We start from the raw sequence: 14870 nt of genomic DNA on the forward strand, positions 1-14870 counted from the left end.
TGGTGACTATTTAAGTTATTTATGGTAAAAAAAAATAAATGCAGATCTAATCAAATATTTTGAATTTTAAAAAAATTATTTTTTTCAGGGGAGACTCAAATCTCGTTTGTGCGAGACTTCAATGCAGCCATTGATGTCAATGTACACAAACTGAATGTTGTCAAGTAAATGCAGGTTTATTTTTCGTTTCTGTTAGCTAAGAATAATCCATAGATAGCGTTTGTAACTGTTAATATAGTAACTTTTATTATTATGTCAATTTTGATGTTTTAATGAACCTGAAGATGTCATTACTTTTCTCAATGAATGTTGATAAATTTTAGCGGGCACCGGACTCGTTCAAATTTTTTCAGAACTTTGTCATACTTCATAAATCCATTAAATTTATGACTCGTATAACTTATAAGTGTTTTCAAACGCATGCAGTGACATATAACAGCCGCTTGTTTAGCTCCAATTAGGTTTATGGTTTTGAAATCTATAAACACCTGCAAACTCGAATTATAAACTGACAAACATGACCTCATTTTGTCTAGTTCCGAATATCCTCAGGCCGTCATACATGTTCAGAAACTGTTTTTGTAATTATCTCTTACATTTTAACGTCCGCACGGTGCTAAGAAAATATTTGCAGTAAAATTACTTTGTAGTGTGAGTGATCAGACTAGATTGTATATTAGCCTGGGAGCCTAGCAAATTTAAAGTCATGAAAGGAAAATTCATGTATTTAAAGTTTTGTCACTTCTGAGTATGCTTGCCTCTTTTTTGTTCTTTTCTTTCTTTTTAACATCAAGTTCTTTGGTAAAGCAAGACACAATTGCCAAAGCTTTTAGAATATTGCTGTATGCACAGGCTTGATATACATTCAGTATGATTCTTTGAAGGTTGGATTAGCCCCATTCCCTATTAAAACACCATATGTATTTCCAAAATTGTAGATGAACTCTCCCCCAAATAGCTGCATGTATAAATTCATTTGTCGCAGTATTGTTCTTCTTCTTCAAATTTTGATTATTGGAAGAATTTCAATGAAATGATTATATACATTTACTTTAATCTTGGTTGAGATTCGGCTCAGCTGAATATTTGGACTGACGCCTTCACTGAATCTCGGAACAGTCCTTCATAATTCATGTCTGGAAATTTACTTTCAGCTTCGCCCAGTTCTAGCAATTAATGTGCACTTAGGAGACACTGCTGTTCGCTTCAAATAAGTGATTTGACTATCAAACTAACTCTCTATCACTATTAATTTTGTATTGCTTACCGTCTAGGTATAAAAATCCCAAAATGAAAATAGGCATTAAATTTTCCGTTGAAATGAAGATTTCCATAGCACAATATTTTAACTCCTGGAATTGAAGAGTTCCTATAGTCTGCTTTATCTAGTTACTAATACATTGTATCTATACATACCTACTTGCATTTCGCTAATTTAAGAAACAAACTATAGGAACCCTTCAATTTTGGGAGATAAAATATTGCACCATAGAAGTCTTCATTTGAACGAAAAAATTAGTGATGGTTTATTTTATGGAATTTACATACTTAGACAGTAAGTAATAGTGCATTAATAGTGATACAGATTTGGTTTAATAATCAACAAACTGATTTGAAGCGAAAAGCAGTGTTACCTAAGTGCACATTAATTGCTAGAACCGGTCGAAGCTGAAATTAAATTTCCAGACATGAATTATGAAGGACTGCTCCGAGATTTGGTGAAGGCGTCAGTCCAAATATTCAGCCTAGCCGAATCTCAACTGAGATTTCATTTACTCATCAGGCTCATTGCCACAATCAGAGAGCCAGAGCATTTATAAAACAAAATCAGTCAATATTGTATGGTTTTTTAAAATTTCATTTTTGATAGAGAAATTTAGTTCTTGAGAGACTTTTCCAACTTGACATAAATGGCAATTAGAATTTCCCATAAGAAAGATCCGGGACCCTACATTTCTGTCAGATGTTCAAAAATCGCTATTCATAAATGAACTAGACACACAACTAGTGTACAGTCCGGGATTTTTTAGGGTCTCTAGAGGGCCAAAATTCGGCCCCATTCCCAATGCTGAAAAGCAGGTGTTTTTCCCAAAATTATGCCTAAAAATTCCCAAATGATGAATGCTTGATGTCACAGATGAGAATATGCCTTGAGGGGCCATCCAACCTCAGTGCCACTCTGTTGCAAAAAAATTGTGTCAGTTTTTTCTCTGCCAAAGACCAGAAATTAAAGGTTGTTTAAGCCAGCCACATTTATTATAAAATATCAAATGGTTAACTTTTTGCTTGTTTTTCTTATTTATTTGTATGAAACAAATTTCCCAATTTCAATCAAATATCGCTAAACTTGAAGGTCCTGGTCCCCTTGATTCAAGGGATAAAAAATCCCTGACAGTAGTGCAGATGATGATATACTGTAAAATGTTTTTTGTTTTTATATAGTGCTACCATTGGGATGAGCACAGCAAATTGGAGGGAAAAGGGGGATCTGTAGACTCGGTTTTCCTCAACTGGATTGGCCAGTTGATAATGATGTCAAAACAAAGATTGACATATACATTTAAATGCATAGATTACAATGATTTTACATGCCTATTTTTTTTTTTAAATTTGTCCATTGATTTGCTAGTTACATAATGCATCAGGGAACCTGTCTATCAAAGTAAGGAGGGCAAGTTATGGAATGATTATATATTCAGTCACAGAAATTACTTTGATCATTCTGATTGTACGGTAACACTCAAATTTCGTATATACATATCATTAGAGCTAACTTCGTTTGCAGCCTCTGGGGCTGATATTTACAGAGTAGGTGACAATTGAAAGTCTGAGTAATAAGCCCTATTCAATCTACCCAATGTTATCAACAACATAATTGGGTTGGGTGGTATGCAGTACTTACAGTATGAATTTATATGATCACCAACGAATAAACAAATCTGACCATTAATTATAGTAGATATTTTGTTTAATGTATCAGTCATTGTATCTGCAGTTTATAATATTGGACAAACTATTGTTTTGAACATATCAAAAGGATTGGGTACAAGTTCTTTCAATTTACTTGCCGTATTTTCTATGCAATATAATTTTAAATATTTTTTTCTGTAGACCAAAACTGTGAGATTTAAAGCTCTAGTGAAAATCACATAGCCATAACATTATGATAGAACAGGCTCAATAATCATAGATTGAAACTTGGTAAAACTGTTTTAAACAGGTTTTGCACCGGTCATAGGGGACGAGTTATTTTTTCAATCTGTAAATCAATTTTACTGTGAAATTAAATTGTTCCTCACTAAAACAAAATAAAGTCTAGTTTTTACATTTTTGACTGTCCTTTACTTGCTTCGGGGACTTTCTTTTGTATCATAGATACAGTAGTTATGTATCATAGTATCAATAAAATGCACTGTATTCTGTATTAACAATGATGGATTTAACATGAGGCAAGGCAATAATGATTACACAAAGTATCAAATTTTTAATGAAACAAAAATATATATATACCGTATTAGTGGTATTTTTAGTGAGACACAAATTTAGCAATTTCCCCCTAAATTATGGATATATATATTTAGCGAGAGCTAATTTTAGCGACTTTATGATTCCAAGAAAGATAGCTGTTGCCTCCGATATTGAATGAATATTAGCACTCTTTAATTTTAACGATCACAACACTGTCGTTAATAATACCAAAATTAAATCTTTGCAGCAAGCTTAATATTCTACTTAGTGGTATAAAGCAGAAGATAAATGAAATTTCTAAGCAAGTTTTGAAGACAACGGCATATAAAACAGAAATCTGTATTTTCTGGACAAATGGAATTGTTTTGTAAATCATGAAAATTCAGAACTTTAAGTGATTCATTAAAGTTGCGTTGTGTTGTAGTTGAAAGAACAAATGTTGCATTTGTCTTGACAGGACTATTCTATACATTTTATCAGTTTAAGAAATTTCAAAAATACAAGTGCAGCATTTTAATCTCCTTTTATTAGTACTGGAACTAGGCATATGATGGACTATTGACTTGTACAGGTGGATTTCAAACTTTTGATCTGTTCCCTGAGGTGGAGGGGGGATGGGATTCAAAACTTTTGTCCATGCTTTCCCTCTGCAACCTTTATTCTGATGGTGGTACATGTATCTGGTAAGGTGTGGTTTGTAGTTGTATATGTGAGTTTCAAATTTGAAGTTTGACTTGGCCTATACCACTGCCTGGAGTGAAGGAAAAATATTCTCCATATATATTCTCAATACTGGAGTAGATGTCTGATATCTTGTGAAATCTAACTGGAGTAGATGTCTGATATCTTGTGAAATCTAACTGGAGTAGACAATCTGATATTCAAGCATTCTTATGTTCCGTGTTTAGATTCTTGTTTGTTTACAACATTCAACCCATGTGGTCAGGATGGTGTCACTAGAGGTTTTACAGGAATCAAAATCTTCAGAAGTCAAGAACTACAAGGATGCAATATGTCAAATTAATAAGCAAGCATAGCCATGTAAACATAGATTCAAATTTGTTCACACCATGACAGATGGGCCATGTTTTCAATACTACCGGGTACCTCCCCTCTCCCTGCTCTGTGCAGCAGGTGTATATTACTTGAGAGCAAGTCCTATCTTATATCATTGTTGATTGGAAAATAATAAATATTTTATGTGATAATTTCATGTTCATTTCACTGTATCAATATGAGGACGGGGCAAAATCAATACCTGCATGGGCTAGTGTGAAATCATAGTCTTCCACTTCTGTGTTATAATGTAATTGACAACTGACTGGTGTCATATTTATAGGATTAGTAGACTGAAATACAATCAACAAGGAAATCAATACAGTACATTTAAAGCTGATAATATACTGACCCTGTTGAGAACTTTAAATACTGAAAAACACACATTATGTCAATACATGATGATAATGCTGAGACTCATCTACACTTAGGATCAATTATATGATTGTACAAGTTCTTAGTTCTATATAGATTTATCTTTATTAGCATTCTCTAGTACAGTATACTTATGTTGATTTTAGATCAGTGTCATTTGCAATGTAAAGCACCATGCCGAGGAAGTTGCCGTTTCGAGTGCTCCATGTGTCTGGGCAGGATGAAAGCTACAGAGCAGCAGAACTGAATTATCACAGCCCCCTAACAAAGGGATGGCAGGCATCAAGGTCAGATTATAATGCTCACAAACGGTGCATGTGATTTTAATTACATTTGTAAAATTTACTGGCTTCAGATTTTCTTTTTCTTTATCATACCTAAGTTTTCTGACCTATGGCTGGAACTCAATCAAGTGAGTTGTTTTGGAACTCATAGAAAAAGTGTTTATAATCTAAAGATGTAAAGATTAATCATAAGTTTATTAAGGTAGCTTAATTGGTATCCATCATATCTAGGACATCTTGTAAATTTGCAAAATCGGAAGAAAAAAATATGTTCATTTTCTGCTCATTAGATAAGGAGTTGTAAAGTTGTTTATAAGGAATTCCTTTTTTTTTGTTTTGGTTCCTATGGTATGTTGATGGGAATCAATTAAGAGTGTTGTGTAGAACTTGTTTGAGTTCTATAGAGTGTCCAGGCATCCACCACTGTTAGATGTAGTGGTACAATAGTGTGGTCACTCTCTGACTTGCAGAGGATGCCTAAATTACTGCTGCATTCTTTCAAATATCTGCTTTTTTTCAATCTGAACTGTATTTCTTAAGGAGGCACTCTACGTCGTCATAATGTCTGTCAGGCTTCCTTTTAAAACATGAATAAAAATATAAATAAATATCAGCGATATTTGTCTATTCATTTCAAATATCATTGCCTATTATTGCTCAGTAGGTTAGCATGTCAATTGCTGAATTGTAGATTGTGGGTTCAAGTCCAGCAGGGGTTTAAAAAAAAATCCAGATTGCGTTCTGCTAAAACTGCATGTTTTGACTATAATAAAGTAAATTTGAAAGTTTTCAATTTCAAAATATTGTACATGTACATATACTCCACTTTTCATCCATATCAAATTTCTCTGGTGTAGCATTCCTCCTTAAGGAAGCATTGGATGTGCATCATCTTGGTCGAAGTGATGTACAGTAAATGATTAATTTTTTTTTTAGATATTGCCTGTACCCTCAAGACATTGTTCTACAGCTAGAAAACAGATGCAGGTTGAGGAAAATTCAGATTTTATCACATCAGTACCTGATAGGTAAGTAGGATGTGTCCTTCCGTAAGTTCCTTACTCTTTTTCGTAAGATGTTACCAATCATGTCCTGGCATGTAGATATGTCTTATATTGAATGAAATTTTTGTAGCCACGAAAATTGAGTTTTTTGTTGGAGATGTACCCGATGAACAATCACAAGACCTGGAAAATGCTCGCTACACAAGGCTTGGGTATGTAACATAAAATGCTCGCTACACAAGGCTTGGGTATGTAACGTAAAATGCTCGCTACACAAGGCTTGGGTATGTAACGTAAAATGCTCGCTACACAAGGCTTGGGTATGTAACGTAAAATACTCGCTACACAAGGCTAGGGTATGTAACATAAAATGCTCACTACACGAGGCTTGGGTACGTAACGTAAAAGGCTCGCTACACAAGGCTTGGGTATGCAACATAGTTTGCTACATGAGGCTTGAGTACATAACGTAGCTTGCTACATGAGGCTTGGGTATGTAACATAGCTTGCTACATGAGACTTGGGTATGTAACTTAATTGCTTGCTACATGAGGCTTGGGCACATAACGTAGCATGCTACACGAGGCTTGGGTATGTAATGTAAAATGCTCGCTACACAAGGTTTTGGTATGTAATGTAGCTTGCTACATGAGGCTTGTATATGTTACGTAATTAAGACATACAGCCAGACATCAGGCAACACCTTAACAAACACAGAAAGCAGAGCTTTAGTTAGCTTTTTGTCTGCCCTGTGCCTGAGTAGGACTGTAGATTGTACCTGTGGCATGAGGTACATTTTCATCTGTATTGTTTAATGCTTCTAGAGTAAGAAAGGTATTAGTAAACATCTGTAACACAATGGTACATGTTAAAAGTATAATGTACTTCAATGTGAAACTTTATCTAAATATAGAATCAAAGCTATAAAAGTTATTATCTATGTGGTCATTTTGTTTTTCTGATGATTTGCAAAATATCAAAGTGCAAAAGTTTCCATTCACATAAACTTCAGGTAATCATAATTGTATGGAACGAAAATCCACCAAAAAATAAAGCATCAGTATTTCAAAATATTCTTTCAAGATAAATCTGCCAAATTCATTGGATACCAAAATTATCTTTTATATATATTATTTTGAAAGCATTTGCAAGAAGTAAATAAATAAGATATCCATTAAGAATGTATGTGTATTAAATATCGGAATTCTTTTCCTTCCCAGATATGTGTCTCTGTCTGACAATGAGAAGACGGGCTACAAGGCCCGGGAGCTGAAGTCAGTCCACGTGGACGCCATCGGACTATACCTCAAACTGAACATCCACAAAAACCACATCAACAAGTACAACATATACAACCAGGTATCTCCCCATGTCCAACTTTCACACTCTAGACATCCTGTGGGGATCTGGGTTAGAATAAGTCCTCAGTACCCTTTGCTTGTCGTAAAAGGTGACTAAATGGTGTGGTCCTTCAGATGAGACTGCAAAAACCAAGGCCTTGTGCCACAGCAAGTGTGGTATGACAAAGATCCCTCCCTGCTCAAAGGCCGTAAGTGCGGAGCATAGGCCTAAATTTTGCAGCCCTTCAATGGCAATGGTGATGTCTCCATATGAGTGAAAAATTCTCAACAATATACAATCAATCAATCACACTCTAGACAAATAATAATTTCATGTATTATTAATTATAATGAAGGGCATGTGTTAATCAGGTTGTTTATTCTGAACAAGGAGTTTTTATTGCTATCAAACTAAGTACATTGTACTCTGATTTGACTATGCAATAAATGTTGAGATTGAAATGAGTTTGAATTGTTTTTGTTAGGTTGGTGTTATTGCTATCAACGTGATCGGAGATGATATCAAACGGCCTTTAGGAATCACGGACCCAGTAAGTGCTCATATCTCATTCACAGTGGTAACTGAATATCATTTGAAAGCATTGACAACGTCAGTTTGTAATCACAATCCCAATTGATTATCTTAACAGGATTTGTTCCTGGATAATGATAAGAGGAAGGCCATCGAGGGTGACCCGTCGTTAGAGGGACTGTACAATAAGTAAGTTCAACCAGGCAGTAAAGCTAATTATGCAAAATTGCAGACAGTTTCATATTTCTTCGTCAAGTTAACATAACAGGAAAATTATAGACTATAAAGATTAGTATGTTCATGTGTGGCTGTAGGAGAGTAATTTGATGCACTTCTTGAACAGGCCGGATTTCATTTCACCTCTGGATGATTTGGCTTTTGACATGTATCAAGATCCTGAGATTGCAGGCATCATCCGAAAGTTAGAGAAGAAAAAACAAGAGGCAGTTTTACGTAAGAATTGCATTCTATTGGAACATATAATTCATTCTTGCACTAAGATATAACATGTTAAATAAATGTTAATGTCTCTGAAAAGAAGATATGAGAGGGAGAGGGGGGGGGGGTAAATTTGTTTGAATAATGGAAAATGCAGCAAGAGTCATCATATACTGCAGATTTTGATTTTACATGACAGTTTTCGATTGTAAATTACAGAAGAGAGATTTGAGTATGCTAAGAAGTTGAAGGGCGCAATATCTGAACTGCAGAAGGTTGGTGAGAAGCTGGGTAAATATGAAGTGGAGAAACGACAGGCTGTGGAAAACGAGGACTACGACAAAGCCAAACTGAAGAAGGTCCAGATGGACGAATATAGATTACAGGTCTACAAAGATCTGAATTTACCAGACCTTCTGGAAACATCGGGGGTTAGTACTGATATAGAACTGCATTCATTACCTATTAGAAACATCAGGGCTAAGTACTGATAATTCTACATCCTTTACAATGGTAGATACATGTACTTTATAAAGAGAATTACATCTTTATTTGTTCTAGTTCGTGCTTACCTTATGGAATGGGGGAAAGTATTCTGAATTTACTGAAGTATTTTTATTACTTTTAACACTCTGCACTGTGGATCTAGAAGTTTACAGGGCATTTGGGCAAGGTTAACATTTACATGTATATGTGAGAAGATCTTTTTGTTAGTTGTTGATTGGATTCATGAGAAAATATCGTGAGAGCAAAATTTAAAAGTTTGTAATCTTGTGAAATATGCAATGAAAAGGCCTTGCGACTATAACCTATCTATAGTATTACAAATGTAATGAATGCCAAATTAAATTAAATTTCTATACCAGTTTATATTCTATTTGCAGTCGAGACATCCACAAAACATTGATTTAGGTAAGATGGATATTTAGATTTCTCTCATTCTAATACATGTAGTACATCTGTCACATTTCCTGTTCATTCTGACCATGTTATTTCAGAACCCATTCGTCAGCCAACTCCACCACGCCTACAGGAACTTTCGTACAGGACCCCACCCCAGAGCCCAACCCCCAGAACTCCCTATGATGAGAGACCACTCCCAGCCATGAAAAGGTAGGTCATTGCCTATTGATCCTTGTTCAGTATGTGTTGTCACAATTGAATATAAATGATAAGAAATTTTAAAAGCAATCCAATTTTGTAGTGTACGTATATTCTGTTGTAATTGATGTAATGCACATGTAGATTTCTATATTGTGATAATATGCATGTAGATTACTTGATGTAGTATTTAAAGTTTTATTTTGATGTAAACATTTTGTAGAGCTTCTGAAACCATTGCCACAAAACAGCAGTTCTTATTTAAGATAGTGTATCAGCTTTCCTTCACTGTTTTATTAAAATTTGTTTATTTTTATATCAAATTGCTTTTAGAAGATATATATTTGATTTTGATTCATATTTTACATTTATTTATTGCATGAATTTTATAGAACACTTTTGAAAATTTTTGCATAGGAAATATTATTGGATTTGTTTTCACTCTTATTTGGTTGGGGGGGGGGGGGGATGGTAATAATTTCATGATTAAAATGTTCACGTTACAGACTTGTACTTGTCCTACAAAGCTGTAATAAAATTAAGTCTCAGATATGTGGTTCTCTCATCAACACATTTTATGTTGTTACTTGTTGTACACTGTTTAAGTTGTGGGGAAGTCCTTTTTCTGGACAATCAGTGTGCATCTACTCCAGTTAGATATCACAAGATATCAGACATCAACTCCAGTTAGATTTCACAAGATATCAGACATCTACTCCAGTTATATTTTACAAGATTTCAGACATCTACTCCAGTTATATTTTACAAGATTTCAGACATCTACTCCAGTTAGATTTCACAAGATATCAGACATCTACTCCAGTTAGATTTTACAAGATTTCAGACATCTACTCCAGTTAGATTTCACAAGATATCAGACATCTACTCCAGTTAGATTTCACAAGATATCAGACATCTACTCCAGTTAGATTTCACAAGATATCAGACATCAACTCCAGTTAGATTTCACAAGATATCAGACATCTACTCCAGTTAGATTTCACAAGATATCAGACATCAACTCCAGTTAGATTTCACAAGATATCAGACATCTACTCCAGTTAGATTTTACAAGATATCAGACATCTACTCCAGTTAATTTCACAAGATATCAGACATCTACTCCAGTTAGATTTCACAAGATATCAGACATCTACTCCAGTTAGATTTCACAAGATATCAGACATCTACTCCAGTTAGATTTCACAAGATACATGTATCAGACAACACTACATGTACATCTACTCCAGTTAGATTTCACGAGATATCAGACAATGCTACATGTACATACATGGATAGTGGTCTAGAAATAGTCCTCTGTTTGTAACTGAGAGCAGCTGTTCGACTGACCTATTTTCTTTGCAAATCAGTAAAGACGCAAAACCGTCCAGTGATTCCCCACCCCCTCCTAGAACCCCTTATGATGAGCGCTTGTTACCGGTCAAGTGAGTATCTACTCGTTCTGGTGTGGCTCTTATTTCCTTGTTCCTCATTGGATGCTATATATATCGGTGATTCTGGTTGCGACAACTCTTCCAACAGTGATCGTATGGGCAGAGATTGAAATTTCCTAACAATATTATATCAAGCATATTTATGTTACACAGCTGAATAAAGTCAATTAGGAAAAAGCTCTTCAAGATATAATTTCGTAACTTTTAGATTTTGTTTGCAGTAATTAAACTTTTTGTATGGTTGTGTTATTGTATAATAACCAAACCTGATACTTGTTTATGGATATACAAGTACGTCATGAACTATTGTTGTGTGACAGAGTTACTGCTATGTTGTTGAACCAATCAGAATCACTGTTACATTGTGTGTGGTCATGTGTTTATCTGTCTTCAGGTTGCAGTGCTGAGCAACTAGACCAAAGAAATTCGCTAATCATTCACTGGCTTCTATGTAAACTGTTGTTTTAATAATTTAGTCACCAATTCACGGTACAGTCATGTTAAGACATGGCAATATTAATTGCAGTAGAAAGGCATTGCATTTTTGTAGAATAACACTTATTTAACACTGTGCACTATTATGTATATACATATCTAGTAAATGATTAATCTCTGCATGTTCAAGTTCAGTCGATTACACATGCCATCACAAGCACAGGTAGAGCTGTATCAAACCAGCATGTTGCATGAAAACTTGGGATGGCAAAGACTAATTGGTCAAAAAAATGTTGGATGGTTTGAAAACTTGTAACTGATGAAGGAGGTAGTCTCTACATTGTCATAATGGCTGACTTGCTTTCAAAGCATGAAAGAAAATATAAATATCAGCAATATTTGTCCATTTATTTTAAATATCATTGAGTAGCTACATGTAAGTAGGCTAGCACGTCAACTGCTGATGTTTAAATCGCAGAATCAAGTCCAGTGAATTAAAAAAAAAAAATTCAGATTAGTTTCTACAAAAACGGCATTTTTTGACTAAATGAAGTAAATTTGAGTTTTCAATTTCAAAATATTGTACATATCCTCCACTTTTCATCCATATAAAATTTCTCTGGTGTAGCACTCCTTAATGGGTTATTGTCTTAGGAATCAAATATCGTCATATTCCATATAAAAAAAGAGGGTGGCGTACTGTATACAAAGGTCTTGAGGATGTTATGACTACTCAGATTGGAGGATCTTCAAAGTAAACTCCCATGTAATTATGATAATTATTGTCCTATAATTTTATGCCTCATCCAAATTCCCAGTGCGGCTCAGTCTTCCTATAAAGATAAATGACCTAATGGGCAGTATTACACTGATAATTGTGTAGATAACAACTTACAGTCTCCTCACAGACTCACTAGTGATAATTGTGTGGATAACGAATTACAGTTTCCTCACAGACTCACTAGTGATAATTGTGTAGATAATAACTTACAGTCTCCTCAGAGACTCGCTAGTGATAATTGTGTAGATAATAACTTACAGTCTCCTCACAGACTCACTAGTGATAATTGTGTAGGTAACAACTTACAGTCTCCTCACAGACTCACTAGTGATAATTGTGTAGATAACAACTTACAGTCTCCTCACAGACTCACTAGTGATAATTGTGTAGATAACAACTTACAGTCTCCTCACAGACTCACTAGTGATAATTGTGTAGATAATAACTTACAGTCTCCTCACAGACTCACTAGTGATAATTGTGTAGATAACAACTTACAGTCTCCTCACAGACTCACTAGTGATAATTGTGTAGATAACAACTTACAGTCTCCTCACAGACTCACTAGTGATAATTGTGTAGATAACAACTTACAGTCTCCTCACAGACTCACTAGTGATTTTGACTTTTACATTCTTCAATACTATTATTTTATTAAATATTATCACAATTGTAATCGAACGAAAATCTGTGATATTGTGAACCCCAGACAGAAGTTGTTATTTAAAGACCTGAATACGTGAGTCGTCTGGACAATCAGGGAGTCTTCCGGACAATCTGTGAGTCTTCCAGACAATCCGGGAGTCATCCGGACAATCTGTGGGAATCACGTGTATGTTTACAAATACAGTGATTGCTTGATGACAAAGACTTCCATTACATTGCACTCTGTAGCCATTATACCATGTACTTGTGTAGCATGTTAAGTACAATATATATACTTATAATTTTACAAGCTTTACAAAGCGCTATATCAAACCAACTGATCTGGCAAAAGATTTTATGTACGTACTAGTTGTTGTTTAGATTGCAAAAAAAAACATTTGTGCTAGTTGATATAGATATTTTACTTTTATTCTTTCAACTGGTGCTTATTGCTTTTCAAAAAAGAAAAAGACATGATGTATAAAACCAAGACGCATTTACCGGTTCTGTTTAAACATTTGCATGAACCTTGCAACTCGCACAATTTTCCTGATTTCCTACATGAGATAATGACCCAGCTCATTTTATGTACAAGGATAAATGAAACTTGGATTTTGTCAACATCCTTACATCTCAATTATATATTTGAAACATCTGCTTATTGAAAGGAATATAATTACCTGAATGTGAAATTGAATTTTAATTTGTAATGTATGATTTAGGTAATTATGAAGCAGTTTCTCTGTAGAAAGATGTGTGCTTTTGAGTGGATTTGAGTGACCTTATAACAGTTCTTTCTCTGTAATAATTTAATTATTTTCTTTTCTTTCTTTATGAAAACAACTGCTTCGATAATCTTTATTTGCAGCATAAATCATGACAGTGTATAGTAGATAAAATTTAAGTCATTCTCATAATTTGATTGTGCTGTATATCAGTATTGTATTGTAATTCAAGATCTTGTTCATCATTTTTAAGATACCATTATATGCAGTAGAATTGTCTGAATATTTTTAATTCATGCATGACATAAGCCGCCTCCTTATTGCAGACCCCCAGCTGTTCCGGAGGAAGAGGACCCCCCTCCTGAGAGTAGTACAGGTGAGTTTCTTTACTTACCTAGCAGAACAGTTACATCAATCAAAGTCAACAAGTTGACCAGTCACCCTTTCATTTATATACCATGTAGCTAATTCACTGTGATTAATTGTAAATACAGTCAAACTTTGTTATCTCGAACTCTATGGGACTGAGAAAAAACTTCCAAGATATCTGAGGATTTAAGATATCAAGGGGAAAATACAGTATAAGTGGTTGGGACTTTTGGATCATTTTGACATACATGTATCCATGGTATTTGAGATATCGTTGTTTAAGATACCAAAGTTCAAATGTACTTGGTATATGTTTACCGTACTTTCTAAAATGCAGGTTGCATATAGGATCATCTTTTCTCTTTCTCTGAGATAAATAATCAGCCTCATAATTTGTAAATAGTATTACATGTATGATGCTTTCGGTGAAATCTTGTATATTTACTCTCTATCCTTTACATAGACAGCTTATTTTTTCAGTTTGTGTGCTGTAAAACAAAATTTTAAATACAAACTTGGCGAGGATATTTTTGCTAATGCTGTTGATGTTGTAGGTATCACTGGAGAACCTGAGCCCCTGGGGGAGAAGGAGCTGAGGGAGGCCTCTTATGCCATCGATGTTTTTGGAGAACCTCTGGTTTGTTCTGATTAATGTTGTAATGACAGTCACTAAACTTGAACATAATACATTTCTAGAATATTTATTGGATGATGTGTCGTTATTGGGTGTGTTAGGGCTTGTTAAGACCCTGACTATTTTATTATGTGAGTAAATGATAATGAAATTTAAAAATAAAAATATATATGTTGTTGTTGCAAATATCATACATATACATGGTTTTTCATTTCCAAATGAGCTTTCA

At 34.5% G+C, this 14870-nt stretch overlaps 1 protein-coding gene across 9 annotated transcripts in view; it reads left to right on the forward strand.

Annotated features, from left to right (window-relative positions):
- The first annotated feature begins 73 nt into the window (after positions 1 to 73).
- Positions 74 to 14870, forward strand: part of LOC125683447 (centrosomal protein of 104 kDa-like) — a 35935-nt gene continuing 21138 nt past the window's right edge. For 4 of the 9 annotated variants that reach the window (XM_048924594.2, XM_048924609.2, XM_048924615.2 and 1 more), the window contains exons 1-14: positions 74 to 164; positions 5046 to 5186; positions 6120 to 6211; positions 6318 to 6399; positions 7408 to 7546; positions 8013 to 8078; positions 8178 to 8248; positions 8403 to 8512; positions 8717 to 8928; positions 9382 to 9409; positions 9496 to 9610; positions 10969 to 11043; positions 13965 to 14014; positions 14562 to 14644. In XM_048924594.2, coding sequence (XP_048780551.1) covers positions 5074 to 5186; positions 6120 to 6211; positions 6318 to 6399; positions 7408 to 7546; positions 8013 to 8078; positions 8178 to 8248; positions 8403 to 8512; positions 8717 to 8928; positions 9382 to 9409; positions 9496 to 9610; positions 10969 to 11043; positions 13965 to 14014; positions 14562 to 14644 — 1236 coding nt within the window. In that variant the 5' untranslated portion in view covers positions 74 to 164; positions 5046 to 5073. Of the gene's footprint in view, positions 175 to 2515; positions 2535 to 5045; positions 5187 to 6119; positions 6212 to 6317; positions 6400 to 7407; positions 7547 to 8012; positions 8079 to 8177; positions 8249 to 8402; positions 8513 to 8716; positions 8929 to 9381; positions 9410 to 9495; positions 9611 to 10968; positions 11044 to 13964; positions 14015 to 14561; positions 14645 to 14870 lie in introns of those variants that run through there. The other 5 variants (XM_048924624.2, XM_056158635.1, XM_048924602.2 and 2 more) reach the window with 4 other exon arrangements.

The sequence above is a fragment of the Ostrea edulis genome, chromosome 1 (assembly GCF_947568905.1).
Source record: "Ostrea edulis chromosome 1, xbOstEdul1.1, whole genome shotgun sequence".
In the NCBI taxonomy this organism is placed as follows: Eukaryota; Metazoa; Mollusca; class Bivalvia; order Ostreida; family Ostreidae; genus Ostrea; species Ostrea edulis.